The following is an 18,927-nucleotide window of genomic DNA, read 5'->3' as shown; positions in this document are numbered from 1 at the left end:
GCAGCCCTTCCATTCTCCGGGGCCTTCCCAGGCCCTTCATTCCTCCCGCCAACTGGGTTCCGATATCCTGGCTAGACTCACAGCCTCCCTGCACCCTGAAGACTGATGGGGTCTCCATTTTGCAGACAGTAAAGCCTCCTCTAAACCCCCAGTGAGAAACAACAGGAACTTGGTGTGGAACAGGGCAACGGGGTCAGAAACACCAGCCATTTAACCACACGTGTGCCTGGCACCGTGCTGTGAAATGCGAGTGGCTGTATTACATGTATTATGCACATGCACATTATATGCACATATACACATCCTCACTTTTATCCTCGAAACCTCCCTATGGGGCAAGAACAAATAGTAGGGCCTTCTTACAGATGTGGAAACCAACTTTCAGATTGCCCACACGATGCACGTAAGGTTATCAGAAAGGCTGCCACACTGAAGAGAAAGGCTCAGGGGGAAATATTAAAACCCAGTGTGCAGAGGGGACAGTGTTACAGGGCAGCAGGTTTCAGAGCAACATAAAAAAAAAAAGCCTGCAAGCAAGCAGGGAACTAAAACCCCGTGAGAGGCTGTGGTCAAAGGGCCCAGGGTCCGGAACGCCATGCGGGGGTCGTTTCCTTGTGTGACAGCAGCTGGTTAACAAGCTAAGGACTTTCACAAGCCTCATCTCACTTAATACAGTAATCTCCTTAGATAGATGATATCAATCTGCGGAGAAGGAATCAAAGGCTCGAGTAAATCCGAGCCAAGCTCACACAGTCTGGAGCGGAACTGGGACCTGAAGCAGGCTGAACTCCGGAACCTGTGTGCCTTCTCATACACTGTTGACATATCATTTATGATGTTACTTAGAAATATTTACATAGAAGGCTCCCTCCGGGCCTGGCCGTTTGTCTGTCCCAGTGCCGGACCTGCCACCATTCTGGACACCAGTGTGCCTGCCCAGTGCTCCTTCGACTCTGATGTTCCGAGACTCTTGATTCTGTGAAAACTCGCTTGCAAACCTTCAAGACTTTTTGCTCTTCAAGAGCTCCATGTGAAAATAAAACCGTTTCTGGGGTGGCTCACTCTTCAGTCAATTCATGGGGAGGTGCCAGAACAAGGCCCTGAATAAACAGAAAGCACAGTGGGGTGAAAGGGGCTCGGGGGCGGGAGTGAGCATCCATTCACTCAGCGAAGTCTGTGGGTCCTTCTGCAGGTGTTGGGGGTACGTGAGAACAAGACAAACACAGCCCCTGCCCCCTGGAGTCCCAGACACAAATGCTTCCTGGCTCCCAGGTTTGCTGAGGGTTAGTCATGGAGGAGGAGCACTCAGGAGGGCGCCTCCCACCTGGGATCCTCATGGTCAAGGAGCCCCGATCTCAGCAGCTGCTGCCAGCTCCACCACTCTCCACAGCCAGAGGGGGCCATAGGGGGTCAAGGCACCTGCCAGGGGCTGACCTGCTGCTTCCCCCAACAGTTCTGCCCACTGGTGGCCACAAGCTCCACCTGTCACCTCTTGTCACCCTTCCAGGCCCAGCTCTGAGAGGACCTTCCCTAGGTGGCTTTGCAGAATATCCCCTCCCCCCATCCCGCAGCTGGAAGTGAGCTCTCCCTTCTCTGCAGTCCCACCATCCATTGTCCCTTCCCTGTCCGTGGTGTCCACCTGACTCACCCAAACAGACCCCAGGCCACGGGTAGGTGCTGATTCCCCCAGGGGTCCCTCCAGGCTCTAGCACCTTGGAGGGACTAAAAACATTTTCTAAAAGAATAAGTGAGTGAGTGAGAGAATGAGTGAGGTCAAGCAAGGACAGGAAGGGCCATTGGTCATGGTTCTGATCCTATAAATGCTGCCGGTTTGTGACAGGACGTCCTGAAGTCCTGGCAGAAGAAGAATGTGGGTAGTTTGAGTCAGTCCTTCTTGGCTACCTGAGAAACCACTCGGCAGGCAAGGCCACCAAATGCAAATGTAGGGCAGCCAGTCGTGTCCACAGGAAACACTAAAAACACTGAGCGACTGTGGGCAGAGGTGACGTGGTGATCCAGTGGGTTCAGGCAGCGTTTCTCAAAGAAGGGTCCATGAAAGTCTAGTTTTGAGAGGTGAGCTGTAATCAGAGAGCGCGTGGCCAAATTTGTTTTATGAATACAGCACATTTCTCCCCTTCTTATAGACCCGCATGCCCCCCAGCTCTGTCATGGCTCCAAGAAGTCATGCTGCAAAGACAACAGTTTAACCTAGTGCTTCTCACACTTTTTTTTTTTTAATTTTTATTTTTTTCGGATGTACATCATTTCGAATTCTGTATACATTACATCATGTTCACCACCCGAACACTAATTATAGTGCAACCCCTCACATGTGACCCTAATCACCCCTTTTGCCCTCCCCCCTCCCTCCTTCCCCAATGGTAACCACCAGTCCAATCTCCAATGCTATGTGTTTTGGGGGGGGGGGGGTTTGTCGTTTTTATCTTCTACTTACGAGTGAGATCACATGGTATTTGCCTTTCTCCCTCTGACTTATTTCACTCAGCATAATACCCTCAAGCTCCATCCATGTTGTCACTTAATTGACATTTTTTCTTTTAGTAAAATCTATTCAACATCCCAAGGAACTAGTATCCCATAGGATGCACTCAGAATTTGGGAGCATGCAGGTTATTCGGCTGTTCTGGCTGTCAAAGAGGTAATTTATCATGGTCTGTGAAATCTTCCCTTCATTTCATTCTTCCTCAGCGCTCCTTCTGCCCCCAAAAATCTGTATTTTATAGGAATTATAGCCTTAAGATAAAAGGACAAAAGTCCATGGGTGGACTTTAAGGCACTGGCCAACAAAGTAGGACTTGGGAGGAATCTGCCATGATATCTCCCTTGCTCTCTGTCACGGACTAGAGACATGATTTTTAGCGCGTGAATTAACTTTTCCGTGCCCTGGGTTCCTGTTGTGTACACACGGTGAGGATCAAATGAGTTATTTGATGAGTGCTTAGAACAGCAGCTGGAAGATTCACAGCAGCCAAATAACATTGTATGTTATGAACAGCACTTATTATCTGAAACAATACAAATCTAGTGATTTCCTTTTCCGCTCACATGGTAAGCTTGATGGGCTTATAACTTAGTATAATAGCCCTTTAGGTGACATAATTATGGAGCAATCTGCACTAAAGGACAAAAGAGAGACAATAGGTACTAAGAAAGTTTGGGAAGGGAAGGATTTGTGTGCACTGCAGGGTTGGTCATTAGGAAGGCTTCCTGAGGGAAAGGAAAGGTGAGAGAGGCTTGGCCTGAGCAGAGAGGATGGCAGGGGAAGTCCCGGGAAGGGAAGAGCATCAAGGGAACACAGGCCTGGAGGTGCCAATGAGCACAGCCTGAGCCTCATTAACTCGGCTCCAGAAGAGTGGGGAGTCTGCTCCCAGGAAGACCGCTGGCAACAAGAAACCAGCCAACCCCCGGGAGCTGGCAGCCCTGTGGACATCTGCAGGGGAATAGAGTCATCTCCAGGTCCCAGAGGTAACGAGAGGTGACAGGCGGTCTGTTGAGCAGAATGGAGTGTTTGCTTCCCCAGCTTGCAACATTTGCTGACAGGCAGATCTTTGAGCCCCCCACCCCCTCCCCAAAGCCCCCTCCAGGGCCGGGTTGGTTGAGAATCGTGTCTTTCCAAGAGGCAGAAACCCACTGAGGCTCGCTCAAGTGTAAAGGTGGTTGGCGGTAGATTCAGGGATATCTCAGAGAAGGCAAGGGTGGGGAGGACAGCGGAGCCTCGGGAAAAACTAGAAAAATACTGAGTACCAGGGCAGGGGCTCTGCTCCGTGTCTCTGACTTTTCCTCGTTCATTATCTCTGTCTCTCTAAACATCTCTCTCCATCTCTATTTCTCTCTCTTTCTCTAATCCCTATTCCAGTCTCTCCCACTGTCTCTCTCTGTTTGTATCTTTCTGTCTCTCTCCATCTCCTTATATGTATGTGTGTGTGTTTTCTGTGTGTGTGTGTGTGTGTCTTTATCTCTTTCTGATCTTTACTCCAACCTCTTTCACCCTCAGTCTCTCTCTCTCTCTCATTGTACAATCTCGCACATCTGGCATGTTTCTGTTCGCAGGTTGTCTTTCTCTGCCTGGTCCTCAGCATACACGGTACACAAATCACCACCCCAACCCTAGAGTCTGCTTGACCTCTTAGCCCCAGGGCTCAAAAGCATCAGTGACCCTCAGCGACAACTCTCTTTGAAGAGAAAATCTGACTGGCCCAACTCAAAGGTCAGATGACCACTCCTAGTGCAATCAGTTTGGGCCAGGGAGAGTCATGTGACCACACCATGATGGTTTCATCTAAGTAGGGGTCTGGGCTGGGCATTCACCCTACAATGCAGCTTTGAAGCAGGACAGGACTGCACGGTGGAAAGAACACTCATTAGGAGGCGTGGGATTGAGTCTCCTATTAGCTCCCATGGGACAACCGTGTGACCTGGGGCAAGACATTCCCCTCTCTCAGTCTCAAATACCCCATCTGTAAGATGAAGAGTCGGATAAGGTGTTCTGTTAAGAACACTTCTAGCCCCCAAATTCTATAATGTTGTATTTACAAAACAGGCATGGAGACCAGGAAAAAGAAAGAACATGGAAAGTGACAAAGGAGAATATTGAGAAACAGAAAACCACATGCTGTCAGCAACAGCTGGTAGAACTGTCTCCAAGGCAGGGGGTGAGAGTCAGGGGCTGTCATTCCCGATGCAACAGAGGGGGACAAATGGTTCCCAAAGTTCAGGGTGCCTCACCTGCAGAGGTTGCTGTAGACGCAGAGTCCCAGGCCCGTCCCAGATGGTCTGATTCAGCAAGTCACCCCAGTGACTGTGATGCAAGTGGTCCCAGAACCACCCTCTGGAAACGGTGAGTTGGACTTTTCAAAGGGTTAGAGCTGTCTTAGGAGGATCTGGGCTTCCCAGGAAAGGTAGTGATCTCCCCACCTTTGGAAGCACACAAGAAAGGCAGGGCTGCTCTGGATGGCCTCCACCATCCCTTCTTGCCTCCTGTTTCTCAACACTCTGAAGGTCAAACAGAATCAAGACTATACTGGGAGCTCAAGACCCAAACAGGGAAAGGTTTCAGCCTCTTCCTCAAGCTGCTTCTCTGGGCCTCACTCATTTAAACTAGAGGCCATGGATGTTGTGTCCAGACAGGGGAAGGGAAGACACTATGGCCAACTCTGCCCCTCCTGTTACAGCTCCTGGGCTTTTAAAGGCTGGATTCTGGATCAATGGGAGTGCCTCCAAGATACTCTCTTGGACTTGGACTCACTCATCTTCCCGAAATGAGTAGGATCTTGGAAGGAGGAGGGAGTTCAACCCTAGTCTCTGCTGGAGGCCCCAGATTCTGAAGCCAGAAGATTAGAAGGATGGCCACCTCAGGTCCTCCCCAGTCAGGGCTGGAAGATGAAGTACTGCCCCCTCACTGACGCCTATCAAATTACTGCAGCTCTCCACGCATCTCCCTCTTCTGAGGTCCCATGGTCTGTGGGCTAATGGGTCTCAATTAGCACCTGAGATGACTATGTGGCTTGGGGAGGACCCAGACACCTGGAAATTTAATACTTTAATAGAGGGCCCAAGAATTCGCAATGCGCTTTCACACCAACTATCCATTTAATCTTCTCAGTCATCTTGTGGGGCTGGTTGGTTGTGTATCGGATGGGGAAACCGAGGCTAGGCTGGAAGAGAGGCAGAGCTGGAGGAAAATACAGGTCTCCACCTCCCTTTTCTTTTCACATCCCCGTTCCTCCAGGGAAGCCTGGCCTGGAGAGGTGGAGGGACCACACCCCCTGGGCAGGGCAGGAACCGGGACCAGGAGAAGGTGGGGTGTCACTGCAGCAAGTGGACAGAGCAGTGTGCTGGCTCTGTCTCAGGAGGGTGGAGACATGTGACCAGCTGGGATGGAAAACTTGGAGAAAGGGGAGGCAGTTAGGCCAAGGGGAGGCCAGTGGATTTGAGTGTCAGGACAGCTGGAAGCTATGTGTGTGGCCTGGAGCAAGTCCCTCCTTCCCCCCAGGGCTCAGCTTCCCCTTCCGTACTTTGGTGGGGCTAGACTCCATGGTTTCCTAGTCCTGTCCTACTCTCACATTTGGGGCTTCTCCTCCACTGGCTGCCTCCCTGAGTCTCCATCCAGCCACTAGCAGCAGAGAGCCATGCGACCCAGAGACCACAGCAATTCCCTGGTCAGCTCTGGTTCTGCCCCACCCCAGCCTCAACCCCCACAGCCACCAGAAGTTTCCTAGAAGCCTCAAAATTACCTTGCGTCCAAGGTGGATGGCAACGCTGCAAAAAAGCTGCAGTGATCATGACTGACCAGAAGATGGCTCCAAAAGCCCTGGAAACCGAAACAGTTTTACTTCCGTCGTTTTTATTTCTGAAGCTACAGGTGCAAAAACTAAGCAGCAAGGCAGTAAGAGATGTGCTGGAGGTCTCCCATTGGCTCATTGGCAGGGCTGGGAACCAAGCTCCTCTCCTGCCCCTGGGGCCTGCAAGCGTCCTTCCACCCCACTCTCCTCCCTGCATATGCCACAGGATTCTGGTCAAGCTGAGTTCGTCCCATGATGCTCTGATCTAGTTGTAGCTCCTTTGCGTTAGGTTGGTGGGGGCTGGGAGGGCCCTGAGGGAGACACAGTGAGCCTTCACATGATGGGCTCGGGGCTTTCTTGTGTTTCACGTGTGGATGGGTAATATGGTCAAATACTCAGGGTTGACGCTCTCCTCCCCACCACCCACCCCCACTGCCGTGCTGACTTTGGGCAAGTCTCTTAAGTGCTCCAGACCTGTTTTCTAGTTTAGAAGGATGATCCTACAGACCTAATGGGTTGTCTGAGGGATTACACTGACTGATTGAGAAGAGCTCTGAGCACCATGACTGTGAGATAGCAGGTGCTCAAAAAATATGAGAGTTGTGTTGTTGCTAGGACACTTGTGTCAAAAATGACCTAAATGGGGGGCCGGCCCAGTGGTGCAGCAGTTAAGTTCGCAGGCTCCACCTCAGCAGCCCAGGGTTTGCAGGTTTGAATCCCAGGTGCAGACCTACACACCACTTGTCAAGCCATGCTGTGGCGACATCCCACATACAAAACAGAGGAACATGGGCACAGATGTTAGCTCAGGGTCAATCTTCCTCACCAAAAAAATAATAATAATAACCTAAATGAAATGATAACACAAAAGGCTAGACTAGCGTACGTGGACAGTTTCATTCTGTAACATTCCTCCTTCACTCCCTCTCCCCTGACTGCCCTTTCTCCAATCTCTCCTGTGCTCTTGCTCCAGGCTCCCATATCAGCCGCTCCTGCGGTTAATTGAAGCATTTCTTCTTCTTTTTCTTGGTGATCATCTCCTGGTTCTGTATGACAAGGAGAAGAAAAGTCAGACCTTGCCAAAGAGACGAGGGAGAGGGAAGTGGCAGGGGCTGCATGGCCAGAGCACATGGGAGCCCCTAGGGAGGTCGTGGGGGTCCCAAGCTCTCCCCTCAGACTCGGCTTCTTCAGACCCTGAATTTCTCCAGAGTTCAATCGCCATTCCCTGCTGTTTCATTTCTCTCTCCACTCCAGGTGCAACGCCCTCCTCCCTCCCTGCCTCTGGCCCTCTCCCATAGATTTTTCAGGACACAGCCAGAGAACTTTCCATCTCCCCACAGCCCACGCCAATCCCTCCCTTCCCACACAGAATTCTACAGCTCTGCTTTGCAGGAATAGAGGCTTCTCCAGAGAGACCCGGGCTCCCTTCTGGAGATGGAGGTGGCACCTTCTCCCCTTGTCTCCTCCATAAAGCCCAGCTCAAGGCTGGGAACTCAGGCTGCTTAGGGCAGTGGAGGGAGCACTGTGCTAGGAGTCAAGAGACCCTGGTCTGAGGTCTGGCCCTGCTCTGACACCTGTCTGACACTGGGCACTCCCTCTGGCCACCCTGGGGTGACACCCAGCCTTCAGTGAGAGCCTCCCCAATGAGGTCATGTCTGCCCTGGGATTTAGCAGCTCTGGGGACCAACCCCGCTCTGCTCTCTCAACATGACCTCTGACAAGTCCCTTCCCACTTCAGGACTCGGTTTCCCTGGTGCTCTTGGCGTGCTGCGAGTCCAAGACCACAGTCTGGTGCCTCTTTTTGGAACTTGTGCTGGCTCCTCTTCGCTGCTGCTGCTGTCACTCTCGCTGCCTTTGTCCTCCTGCTGGGGAGACGTGAGGTCATTGTGGGCTCCTGGGGCTGGGCCAGGTTCTCCCACAGTGTCTGGAGCCGCTCCTGCCTTCAGGGGGTCTCCCCTCTCCTCCAGATCCTCAGCTAGGTGTGGAATATGCACAAGGCACCCAACAAGATGAGTCCTTATGGGGAGGTGCACTGAGGAGCAGTGATAGGGAAAAAATACAAGTTAGGGCAGAAAAGACCAGCAGAGGACGCTGCAAGAGAGAGATGCAGATTTTACTCCAAATTTTGATACCAGCTTCCAGAAGTCTCTGACCTTAAACTATGAATGGCTGCTATCAGATTGTTTCCAGAGAGCATGGTAAGGGTGGAAGGAAGAAGAGAGTCCCTGGGCACTGAGAGGCTACAGGGGAGGAGAGAGGAGGGAGAAGCAACCAGAGAAAAATGATGGGGTGGCATCTAACTTTTCCTACTTTACAACTTCTCCAAGAGCTGCCGGAGGCAGAAGGCAGCTATATCAGTTAATCTGCTTCTTCACAAGCTTCAAAGGGAAGTTTGTGCGGAAAGTAAATTTCCAGGGGAAAAAGAGATGTTATTTGGGAATGCTGCTGCTTAGACATAAGACTTAGACAAATGACTCTTAGATGGAGCTGGAACCGTTCCCCTGACCAGCTAAGGTGAGGCTGGAGAGGAATCAGGAGAAGAGCTCCTCAGTCTAGGACAAGAACAGCGTCCTCTAAATCACCACTGCCCTCTGAAGCCCACAGTCCCTTTTCCCGGACCTCTCAGTCCTACTTAGCAATTTATATAGGTGGGTTTTGATCCACTCATATGGCCATTTAATACTGATTTGTCCATTCACAAACCACCGAAGCCATTCACAGTTGGCCAGCAGCTTCATCCCTAGGTCCTGTTATCCCTGAGTGGAGAAAGTTCCTCCTCATCCGAGGACCTGACATCTGCCTGCCAGGAGCAGCTCAACCCTGGACAGCATAGTCACCCCAGAGAGAGTCTCCATATGAGCTGGTGGCTGTGCCTCAGGCAAGCCTCATTTCTTCCAGGGGTACAGGGGTACCAGAGCCTCACCATCTGCTCCACCTTCTTCTGCTGCTCCTCACATGGCTTACTCTGCAGCTTCCCCTTCTCTTTCTGCTGCTCCTTCTCTTTGTCATCATCTTTGCCAAACCCTGGAGGGGGTGGTAAAGAGACAACACACTCAGGTGAGAGGCTGGCTTGACAGTGACCTGAGAGCCTCAGGGTCTGCTTCCCCCCAAACCATCTCCTCCCCTCCCCCGCCTCCTGTCTGCACATGTACAATTTTTTCAGCTTTCTCAAAGCACCTTCACATGTGTTATTCCCTTTGAGCCCTACTGCCATTTTCAGAAGTGGGTAGGGAAGGGATTGTGGACCCATTTTACAGAGAGGGAAATGGAGATCCAGAGAAGGAAAGCGGCATCTCTAAAAACATACAAGGAAAGTGGTATCATAGTGGAGCTAGAATCTGGGAATGCTTCCTCCCATCCAGGGTCCTTTCCCAACCAAGCGGGGCGTGACAATTGATGAGGGAAACATCCCAGCTCCCCCATAAACATTAATTGGTGGCCCCATAGGTAAGCCCTTCCCCAGGAAAGACCTGGAGCCTCTGCCATGGCCTGCGCAGGCTGGGGTCAGCCTTTTGGGCACCTGTGGACTGTGAGAAGGGATGCATGTGTGCCCGGTGTATGTAATGACAACTGAGTGTCCGTGTACGATGTATGTGCAAATGGCACACATGAGCTCGTCCATTCAAACTTTAACAACTCACAGAAGTAAGTGAGTGGCCATTTCTGCTCATGGCATGGCCTCTGACCCCAGTATTTTTGGTCTGTGGCTTCAGATTTCCTAAAGACTTTTTTTTTTTTCCTGTAAATCCTAATCCAGACCTCTGGTGACTCTGTGGAGAGTTCCCTGCTGAGCTGGCCCCTTTTTCCACCATTCCCCAAGTCACAGCCCCCTCAAGACTTGCCCAAGATACAGAAAAACATCCCATGTAAGCAGGAACTCAGGAACTCACACTTTAGGACAGAATCCATCTTGACTGAGATTTCTTACTTCTGTGAACACTAACCTGAGAACAAACAGAATAACAGCAGCTGGCGTCTTCCAGGCATGTTACAGTTTACAGACTGTGTTTATGGACATTGTTAGCCCTTTAGACAGATGAGGAAATGGATGCCCAGGTTGCTGAGAAAAATTTTCCAAGAACCCACAGGGAGTCAGTGCTCACAGTGTCCTTTGCCTCAAATCTGAGATACATCCTGACAAAAGAAGGAGACGAGTAAGGTGGAGACCCAGGATGGGCTGCAGAATAAGGACCCTTTGACAATCCACAGGCCCTCCTTGTAGTCCTGTTCTCTGTCTCCCTCAGCAAGGCCTTGGCCTCAAAGAGCCCACAAACCTGAAGGGCTCCCCTCTCAGACAGAGCCCGTCACAGGGAGGGTGCCTCCAGCCTGGGGAGCACAGGCGTCACGGATTCAGTCCTAGCCACCTTGCTTCAGAGCAGAGGTGAGGACTGTGAGGCCTACCCGCCACTCTTCATGACTCCCTCCCCGCCCCACTGCAACAAGAGCTGCTCTGCTGGGTGAGCAACTGTGCTCCTCCTCAGCCTTGGGCTCAGGATTTTTTCCTAAGAACATGGACACCTCCTCTCCTGCCACCCTCTCCAGAAAACTTGCCAGAGAAGCAAAGAGGAGGCAGGTCAGAGAGAGCCAGGCTTTAAAAATGGGATTTCAGAATGGGAAGACCAGAAAGGATGGTTGTTAGAGGTGAAAACTGAAGCCCAAGGGGGCAGGGACTTGCTCAGAATCTGTTGGAGGGTTAGAGGTAGAACGGCGGCTGGAATCCAGGTCCTGGAACTCACCACCACGATGTCTGGCCAGGCATCTGCTCAGCCCCCTGCCATCCTCTGATCATAGGAACCAGTTTTCACAGACCCTTCACTTGCCCAAGGACTCCTTTCCTCTTCCCCAGGGACTCTGCCCTCTGATTTGGGGACCACTCTCCTGGATTTGGAAGGAGGCATCCAACCCAGAGAGAAAGGAAATGAGTTTCTAAAGGCCCAGCCAACTCAGAGACGTAGGTGCTCCCTTCCAACGCACCTTTGAAAGGTTGCGTAATTCTCACAGTTGCATAATTCTCAAGTCCCTCTGCCTATTGGAGGCTGGAGGAATTGAACTTCCTCTGCATGGCCATGGTGGATAGAATCAGGACCAGCGGGTGGAATTCATACAGAGGCAGATTCCAGCTGCACATAAGGAAGAACTTTCGTAAAGTCAGAGCTGTTCTGAAATGGAATAGGCTGCCTCCTGAAGCGGTGAGCTCCTCAACAGTACAGGCAACCAACCTGCTATGGATATTATACAACAGGCTTCCTCAAAGCATAGCCCACCTGCATCAGCATGAATGACCTGGGGAGGATTCTTAAAGGGGCATATTCTGGGGACCCACAAGACCTACTGAATCAGACTCCGAGTGTGGGCCCAGGAGGCCACCATTTTAAGAAGCCCCCACGTGATTCTAATGTAGAATTCTGACTCAAATGTTTGAGGATTTCTGCTCTGGAAGAATACTGAATAGAATTTGTTCCCCTTCAGCTCTGAAATTCCATGATTCTATCATTCTGTGAAATACTTATCTCCCCTGAGTATTTGTGTTGTATGGAGGGCATCCTAAAGACAAATTACTTTTATGTTAGAAAGTCACAACTCCATGATGGAAGACAGTTGGCAGAGGAGATGCTAGGGGACAGGGGGACCACAAAGGCAGCTATTAATGCTCCCTGCTCCTCTGCCCAGTCCTGACCTGAAGTGACAGCCTAATATGCAGATCCCTGGCTATTTAAGACTCAATGGTCCCAATCCGATTTCATCGCAACTCCCTTTTGTGGAAGACCTGAACTCCTTAGTTGTAGCAAGAACTAAGAACAAGAACAGAGAAAAATATCCACTCACGTTTCTGGAGCTGGAGGGCAAACTGCTCTGTCTGTGCTGGCCTAGCAGAGGCTTTCTGGGGCCCTCTTTAAGGTTTTGTACTCTCTTCTCTTCCTGCTTTCAGCCCTTAAGTGGACAAACTGGTTGTCCAAATGTCCTCAGGCATCACAGTGAAATCATAACAAATGTTTCCAGCCGAAGCCTGGGGCTCAACGCCATCCTGTTCCTCTCCGCCCCCAGCCTTGATCTTTGTCAGCTTCAGGCACACCCTCCATACACTACGGACACATTCTGTGCCAGCCTTGAACATGCTCTCCCCTCAGCCCCAGTAATGCACCTTATAATCACTTACATGTTCAAAGATGTGTGTAACATGGTATCACCTCTAGCATTACCAAAATAACAGAGCTGACAGAATAATATTAGCTAACACATGTCTAGTACTTGTTTCATTTCCTAAGTGTTATTTTCATATTAACTTATTTAATTCTCACAATAACCTATGAGCCATATACTATGATTATCCCCAGTTTAGAAGCTGATACATTGCCTTTCAGTAACTGAAAGATAATCGGAAACAACCTGAGTGTCTACCAAAGGGGGATTGGTCAAATAAATTATGGAGCTTCCTGAAAATGGGATTTTATGGAGATATTATAAATAAGGTTAAAAAATATTTAATAAGCCAGAAATATGCTCATAATGTTTGGTAACATAAAAAGCACAAGTAATAAAACTATATTCCATATGATTGACTTTTGGGCAAATGTACATATAAAAGAAAAACTTCCATGGGGAGGTCCTGGGTAGGGAAGTCTTTCTTGAGGAGGCTGGCAGTGAGCAGGGTTTGGAAAGCTATGTAAGGGCCTTGGGAGGGGTTGGTTCCCTGACAGGAGCTGCTGCCACTCACAATCCCCAGGTGACCTAAGGAGGCCCAGAGTGGGCACTGAACTTGAGATGCTTGGCACTGACTGAGAGCCTAGAGATCACTGTTTGCTTCTGCCTCTATCACTAACTCCAGGGTGAACATAGCCAAGCTCTAGCTCCTCTCTGGCCTTAGTTTCTCCAATTGTATGAAGGTGATTATAACACCTTTCCTGACCCTCCCTTGAGCCAGGCTGCAGATGCAGAGTTCAAGTGAAGGCTTGAGCTATGGGATTCCTAAGTTGACCTGTCAACAAAGCCGGGCCTCTCTCCACTGACCAGTCACTGAGCCCTTACTCTGGGCCAGAGACGATGCTAAAGGCTTACAAGCACATTCAGTCCAGCTTCACAGGGGTGCAACCGGTACAATCACAGAAGGCCCACCCTCAGAAGGGCCTACACTTTAGAGTTCAATGCTCTGTGGTCACCATCTTGAAAAGCTTAATAATTTTATCTTTGAATTTAGCTTGCATAAGCAAAGTCAGATGGGACAGTGAAACGTGCTGGGGGTTGGAGCCTCGGCTCTCGCACGGCCCAGTTCACTTAGTCTTGGGGTGGGGGCTCACCTGTGCCTGAGGGAGTACAACTTTCAATAGCAAATAAAAAACACCATGACAGGCCAAGAGAAGGACTGTGGAAGACGGTAAAAACCTTTATTTTTGCTTCTTTGCACAAGGAACTCCATATTTCTGTTTTGTACTGGAACCTGAAAATTAAGTAGCCAGCCTGGATAAGTCCAAAACTTCCCTATAAGGAATGTGCTCATTTTATGCCATTTCACAGCAGAGGAATTTGGGCTTAGAGGGTACGTTGCCCAAGGTAACACCACTGGAAGTAGCTTAGGCATAATTTGAACCCAGATCGATTTGACCCTAGGGCCTGTGAACTTAACACTGCACTGCAGGAAATCAGGTGACTGCACAAGTGGGGAGCCCCTCCAGAGCAGTAGCTCCTGCTGCCCTCCAACCACAGCCACGACTGTCACGACAGGGTCAGCATCTCGCCTGATGGAGAAGGTGGAGCCCGCCTGGGGGTTGGGAGGGGATTAGGAAAGCCCTCACACCTTGAAATACTCTTCCATCCGCTGAGAGGTGCTTGCTTGATCCACTAGCACGAGGGTTTCATCAGACTATGCGAGATTCCAGTGTCTCGAGGAAGCTGAGGGCCTAAAAAAAAACCCACAGGGAGCACATTTCAGCAGAGCCACCTAAAGCTGAGTGACTTTGGACACTCCTCTTGACTCCTCCAGACCTCAGGTGCCCCACCTAAAAATGGGGGTGGAACTATGTGGAAGTTCTTTCCAAATGGAAGGTGGTTACACCATCTGACTTTGCCTGCATCGACAAGCACTGACCAGAAGTCAGCTATTTTTACTGTATTGATGATTTGTCCAGGCAAGAACTGATGTATTACGGGCATTTGGGAATAGAAATGTGAGCAAGCACATGTTCTGTTGGGATGCAGCAAAAATGAGCCTTAAGAGAAGCCCAGGGTTCATAGGAATATCATTTGGCCTCCAAATGCTCATGGAAGATCCCAGGTCCCTTCCTGCCCCCATTCTCTAGGTTAAATCTCTAAGCCAAACTCATTATTCACAAAGCGGATGGGGGTGAGGTGGGGAACTGAAGTCCAACCCGCAGCTTTGATTCCAGGATGAAGGAAATGAGCAGAATCTGGCAGGTTCAAACTGGCTGGAGTGGCTAGAACAAAGATTGGTCATAGGTTTACTTCACCCTGAGACCACACTCCACGCCCCCCTGAGGCACTCTCACACTCACAAACCAGAAATTTAGGATTCCTTAACCAGGAAACATGACCACAAGGGGACAGCAAGGAGGGGGCAGAAGATTTTGGACTGGTATTGTGTTCCCAGGACTCTATCACCTTAATCCTCACTCTGGGAGGTAGGTATTACTACTCACATTCCACAGCCGAGGAAACAGTCTCAGAATGGTAATCATTTACTCAAGAACGTCTTTTAACATTCTAGGCCTTTTGGTGCCTATTCTCCTTAATGTGCTAACATATACACTATCTTAAGAGATGCACAAGATGTCAGGAGGCAAACAGAGGCAGACATTATTATTCACATTTTATAGGTGAGGAAACTGAGACTCAAAAAGAAAAGCCAAAGTACTAAGGAGAGAAACCCACATTCTCCACTCTCAGGCTCCAGGAGGTCCCAGAGCCTCATCACAAAGACAGACACAAATCTGGCTTGAGGAACATCAAGAAGCTTTTTGGGTCTCATGATATCCTCTGACATCTTAGCGTCATAACCCTCAGAGCTCATGTTTATGGAGTGATTACTATGGCTGGGCACATGTGCCATCCCCATTTTACAGATCATGAAACTGAAGTGCAGAGAGGTTGAACAACTCACCAGGTCATGCAGCCAGTAAGAGGTGGAGCCGGGATGCGAACTGAGGCTGTCTGGCTGCAAAGCTCACCCTTGCTCTTCAAGATTTTGCTGTTCTGCCTCTTCAAGGGAAGCCAGCAAAGAAAGGACTGTATGCCTGAGGGGATTTTAAATGGCCACTCACAGCTGATGGAACTACTGTAGGTGGCAGTGTTCCCTCACCCCAATTCCATGTGAGTGGCCCTCTTGTTAAGTCATGCCAATGAAGATATAGGAGAACCAAGAACCACCCAAAAGTCTCCTTAAACCTGAGGAGCTATGGGATGCAGAAGAAAACACCTCAGCAGTATTTTTGTCTTTGTTTCTGCTACTGTGTAGCAGTATGCTCTCTCCTCTCTCTCACATCAGATCTTGGTATCTCTCTTCCACCTTGGCTTTTAGTGCATCTTGGCCTGATTTCCTTTCTACCAGCTGCTTTTCCTGGTCTGCTTTATGTGAACTTGAATGAGCGAACACACAAATATTTTATCTTCCCACTGCCTGTATTTTAGGTAATCAAAAGAGACAGGAAATCATATGCATTCAACCAACAGGACTCTTTAGAGACCCTAACTTCAGAGAGAAAGGGCTCATTTTTCACATTCAATCAGGATCTAACAGAAGTCCTAAGTAAGTCACATCCCATTGAAGGGTGAAAAATCATTCCATCACCCTCTCACTCCTTCAACCTGCCCAGGCTTATCTTCTTCCCTCTAGGGCAAGACTGGTAGTTCTTAAATTGTTTCTTGACTGGCCCCTGTTAAGTTCAGGTTGGAATTAGCTAACTGGTTCAGCATCCATTCGAGCCATGGAGAACACAAACCCCTTTGCCAAATCTCCTCTTTTCATGGTTGAGAACCAAGAAAGAGTTAGTGAAGTGGTTATGAACACAGGCAGAGCAGGGAGTGAATCAGTGCCACCGCCTCACACTGTGTGACCTCAGGCAAATGTCTTAAACTCTGCAGGTCATGAGTGTCCTCATCCATAGCTCATAAGAACAGTTACAGATTCGTGGGGCTACTGTGAAGATAAATAGGATAATGTATTTAAAACCTTCAGCACAATGACCTGGCACACAGTAACCACTCAGTTAATATTAGCTATTATGATTATTAAGATTAATAGATTGAAAGTGTCTCCCTAATGATCCTGTGAGTTAGGGGCTGACCCAGAATTAGAACCAAGCTGTCCTGGATAGCTGCTGTCAAAACCTTTCATTATAAATGGATTTTGTTTAATTTGTAATGCTTCTTTCACCTGTTTTATACAGACTATGACTTTAATGATGCTGGAAACAGAATTCCATAAACATCTTTTCCACTAAGTTGCTGGATTCATTGAAGAATGATGGATCAGAATCACACAGGAAAGCTTCTCAAATCCCTTCTGCACTCCTCTCACCCCACTTTGAAACCTGCTACCAAAGTACCTGCTTATTAAGAAGAGACAGAGCCACACTTGCCACCATTCCTGCTTCCAAGTGTCTATGATAGGGACGTTCACATGGGAGAGAGGACCCGTAGGTTTTTGTTAAATCCAGGAAGTGAGCAACGTTTCTTGACTCTTTGGTTCCCTTGGCCCAAAGCTCTCCTCCTTCCACTTTTTTTTTTTTTTTTTGTAATTGAAATAGTTATTGAGATAATTGCAGATTCACATGTGTCAACCTACAAAAACAGAAACCAGTTTAAGAGGCAAACTTTATTTGAGATCAAAGAATTGCAATTCAGGGAGCAAAGATTCAGGTAGAAACCCAATAGTGTCCCAGTTATAGAGTAAAAGAGGAAGGTTTTTATGGGAAAAGGAGAAGTGTAATTACATGAAAAGAAGGAGAAGAGGAAAAATAATCTTATGTAGGTGTTAATAAGCTAGGCTATTCTTTAGCTGTACATGGCTGGTTACCAATTCTACCTTTGGAAAGAGAGTCCATAATCATCAGTCTTTGTGGTCAGAATGTCTGCTTTCCTGTTAGCTTTACTAACAGTTGTTTCGAAGACAATGTTGGTTTGGTTCAGTCTAAAGGTCCAGCCAGTTCAAATAGTCCACAGTTTCAAGGAGTAAAATGTGCAGGTGCTTCCTCTGAAATGGCTGCTCCAGCTCTGTTTTAAAATGGCTCCAGAGATCTCATCAAGATGGCGGCATAGGCAGACTCTGAACTCACCTCCTCCCAGGAACACAACCAGGTTACAACAATTTTTGGAAAAATTACCCTGGAAAGAAAACTGAAAACTGGATAAAAAGAACCCCCACAACAAGCGATATTCCTGAGGCGGAAGAGGCAGAAATTCCTTCTGGAGAGAAAAAAAGCCACCTTTACAAGCAGCAGAGCTTCACAGCTGGCTGCGCAGGAGCCACCCTAAGGTACGCAGCCCTCCCTGGAGGAGTGAGGTCCTGAGCGGGAGCCATTACTGCTATAAGCATCCTTCAGATTCAGCACAACTGAGACGAGGGTCTTACTCTGGCTTCACTCACTATTAACTGCAGTAGGGATACTCCCAGAAAAGCTATCAGAAGAAAGCCAAAAATACCTGGGTCTTAAAGGGCCCATGCACAAACTCACCCATCTCAGCAACCTAAAATCACCAGAAAGAAGGCTTCACGGTCCTTTGGTGAAAAGTGACTCACCTGGTAGGCTCTGGGTGCATTTCAGTGAAAGGAGAGACCTCTCGGGAGACTGAGACATTGGCAGCAGCCATTATTGTGATCTAGTACAGGCGTGCTGACATAGACCCTGGCAGACACCACTGAAGTTCTTCCACTGGCCCGTTAGCCCTGGGGTCTGCCACACCCACTAGAGTGCAGATTTAATCCAGTTCAGCCAGGGTAGGCAGCCCACCCTAGGGACCAGCCCCATCCAACAGCAAGCCCTCAGGCTACTTTTCAGCCTGCATGGACTGGGTGCCTTGATCTTTTACAGGCAGGTGAATGTGTCCACCTCTATGGGGCACGGCCTGTGTGAGGACCAGGTAAACTGTGGGGGGGCATTGGTGGAGAGGTGGGGGCCTCTGCAGTGGGGCCACGGGGTACACTCCAGGGAGTCAGGAAGTATGCATGGACCAGCACTGTGTTGACAGTGTGTGTGGACCTGTGGGGGGGTGGGGCTTATCAGCAGCAGAAGACCTATGCTCCACAAATAACCATAAAAAGGATCAGCCCCACCCACCTTCCAAAGCCTGAAACACTTGGGTGCCTAGGGCCAGCCCCACTCAGCTGCAATCCTAAGAGAGCTGACAACAGCCTTGCAGGCCTGAGGCCTACAGCAACTGTAAGCCCCTGAGCCTAGCAACCAGCTACACTGGGTACCTACCCAATTAACAGGGAAACTGCAACCACAGTGTGCTATTAGACCTTGTAGCCAATGGTGCTCAGGCTCCCCAAACCAGATTTACAAACAGCTGGCCAGGGAGGGAAAGACTAGACTCCCTGGGTACCTGCAGTACGAGCAACCGTGCCACAACAGAAGGACACAAGTAGGCCACAAAAGGGTCACTCCTGGATCAT

General features: G+C 49.3%; 1 protein-coding gene across 1 annotated transcript; it reads right to left on the bottom strand.

Annotated features, from left to right (window-relative positions):
- Positions 1-7,151: 7,151 nt before the first annotated feature.
- LOC106834914 (splicing regulatory glutamine/lysine-rich protein 1-like) lies at positions 7,152-14,219 on the bottom strand. The gene is made up of 5 exons (XM_070517176.1): positions 14,095-14,219; positions 10,193-10,246; positions 9,226-9,326; positions 8,015-8,167; positions 7,152-7,348 (listed from the first exon to the last, which is right to left on the bottom strand). The coding sequence occupies exons 2-5, from the start codon at positions 10,209-10,211 to the stop codon at positions 7,301-7,303; spliced, it is 321 nt and encodes a 106-aa protein (XP_070373277.1). The 5' UTR covers positions 10,212-10,246; positions 14,095-14,219; the 3' UTR covers positions 7,152-7,300.
- Between the last annotated feature and the right edge of the window lie 4,708 nt (positions 14,220-18,927).

This window comes from Equus asinus, chromosome 9 (genome assembly GCF_041296235.1).
Source record: "Equus asinus isolate D_3611 breed Donkey chromosome 9, EquAss-T2T_v2, whole genome shotgun sequence".
Taxonomy (NCBI): Eukaryota; Metazoa; Chordata; class Mammalia; order Perissodactyla; family Equidae; genus Equus; species Equus asinus.
The sequence above is the reverse complement of the archived record's forward strand: the minus strand, read 5'-3'. Positions and strand labels throughout refer to the sequence as shown.

Coding starts and splice junctions, on each gene's coding strand:
- LOC106834914 (XM_070517176.1), bottom strand. Junction 8,168..9,225: donor AGAAGAAGGTGGAGCAGATG/GTGAGGCTCTGG, acceptor ACGTCTCCCCAG/CAGGAGGACAAAGGCAGCGA. Junction 7,349..8,014: donor TGGGAAGGGACTTGTCAGAG/GTCATGTTGAGA, acceptor CTTGTCATACAG/AACCAGGAGATGATCACCAA.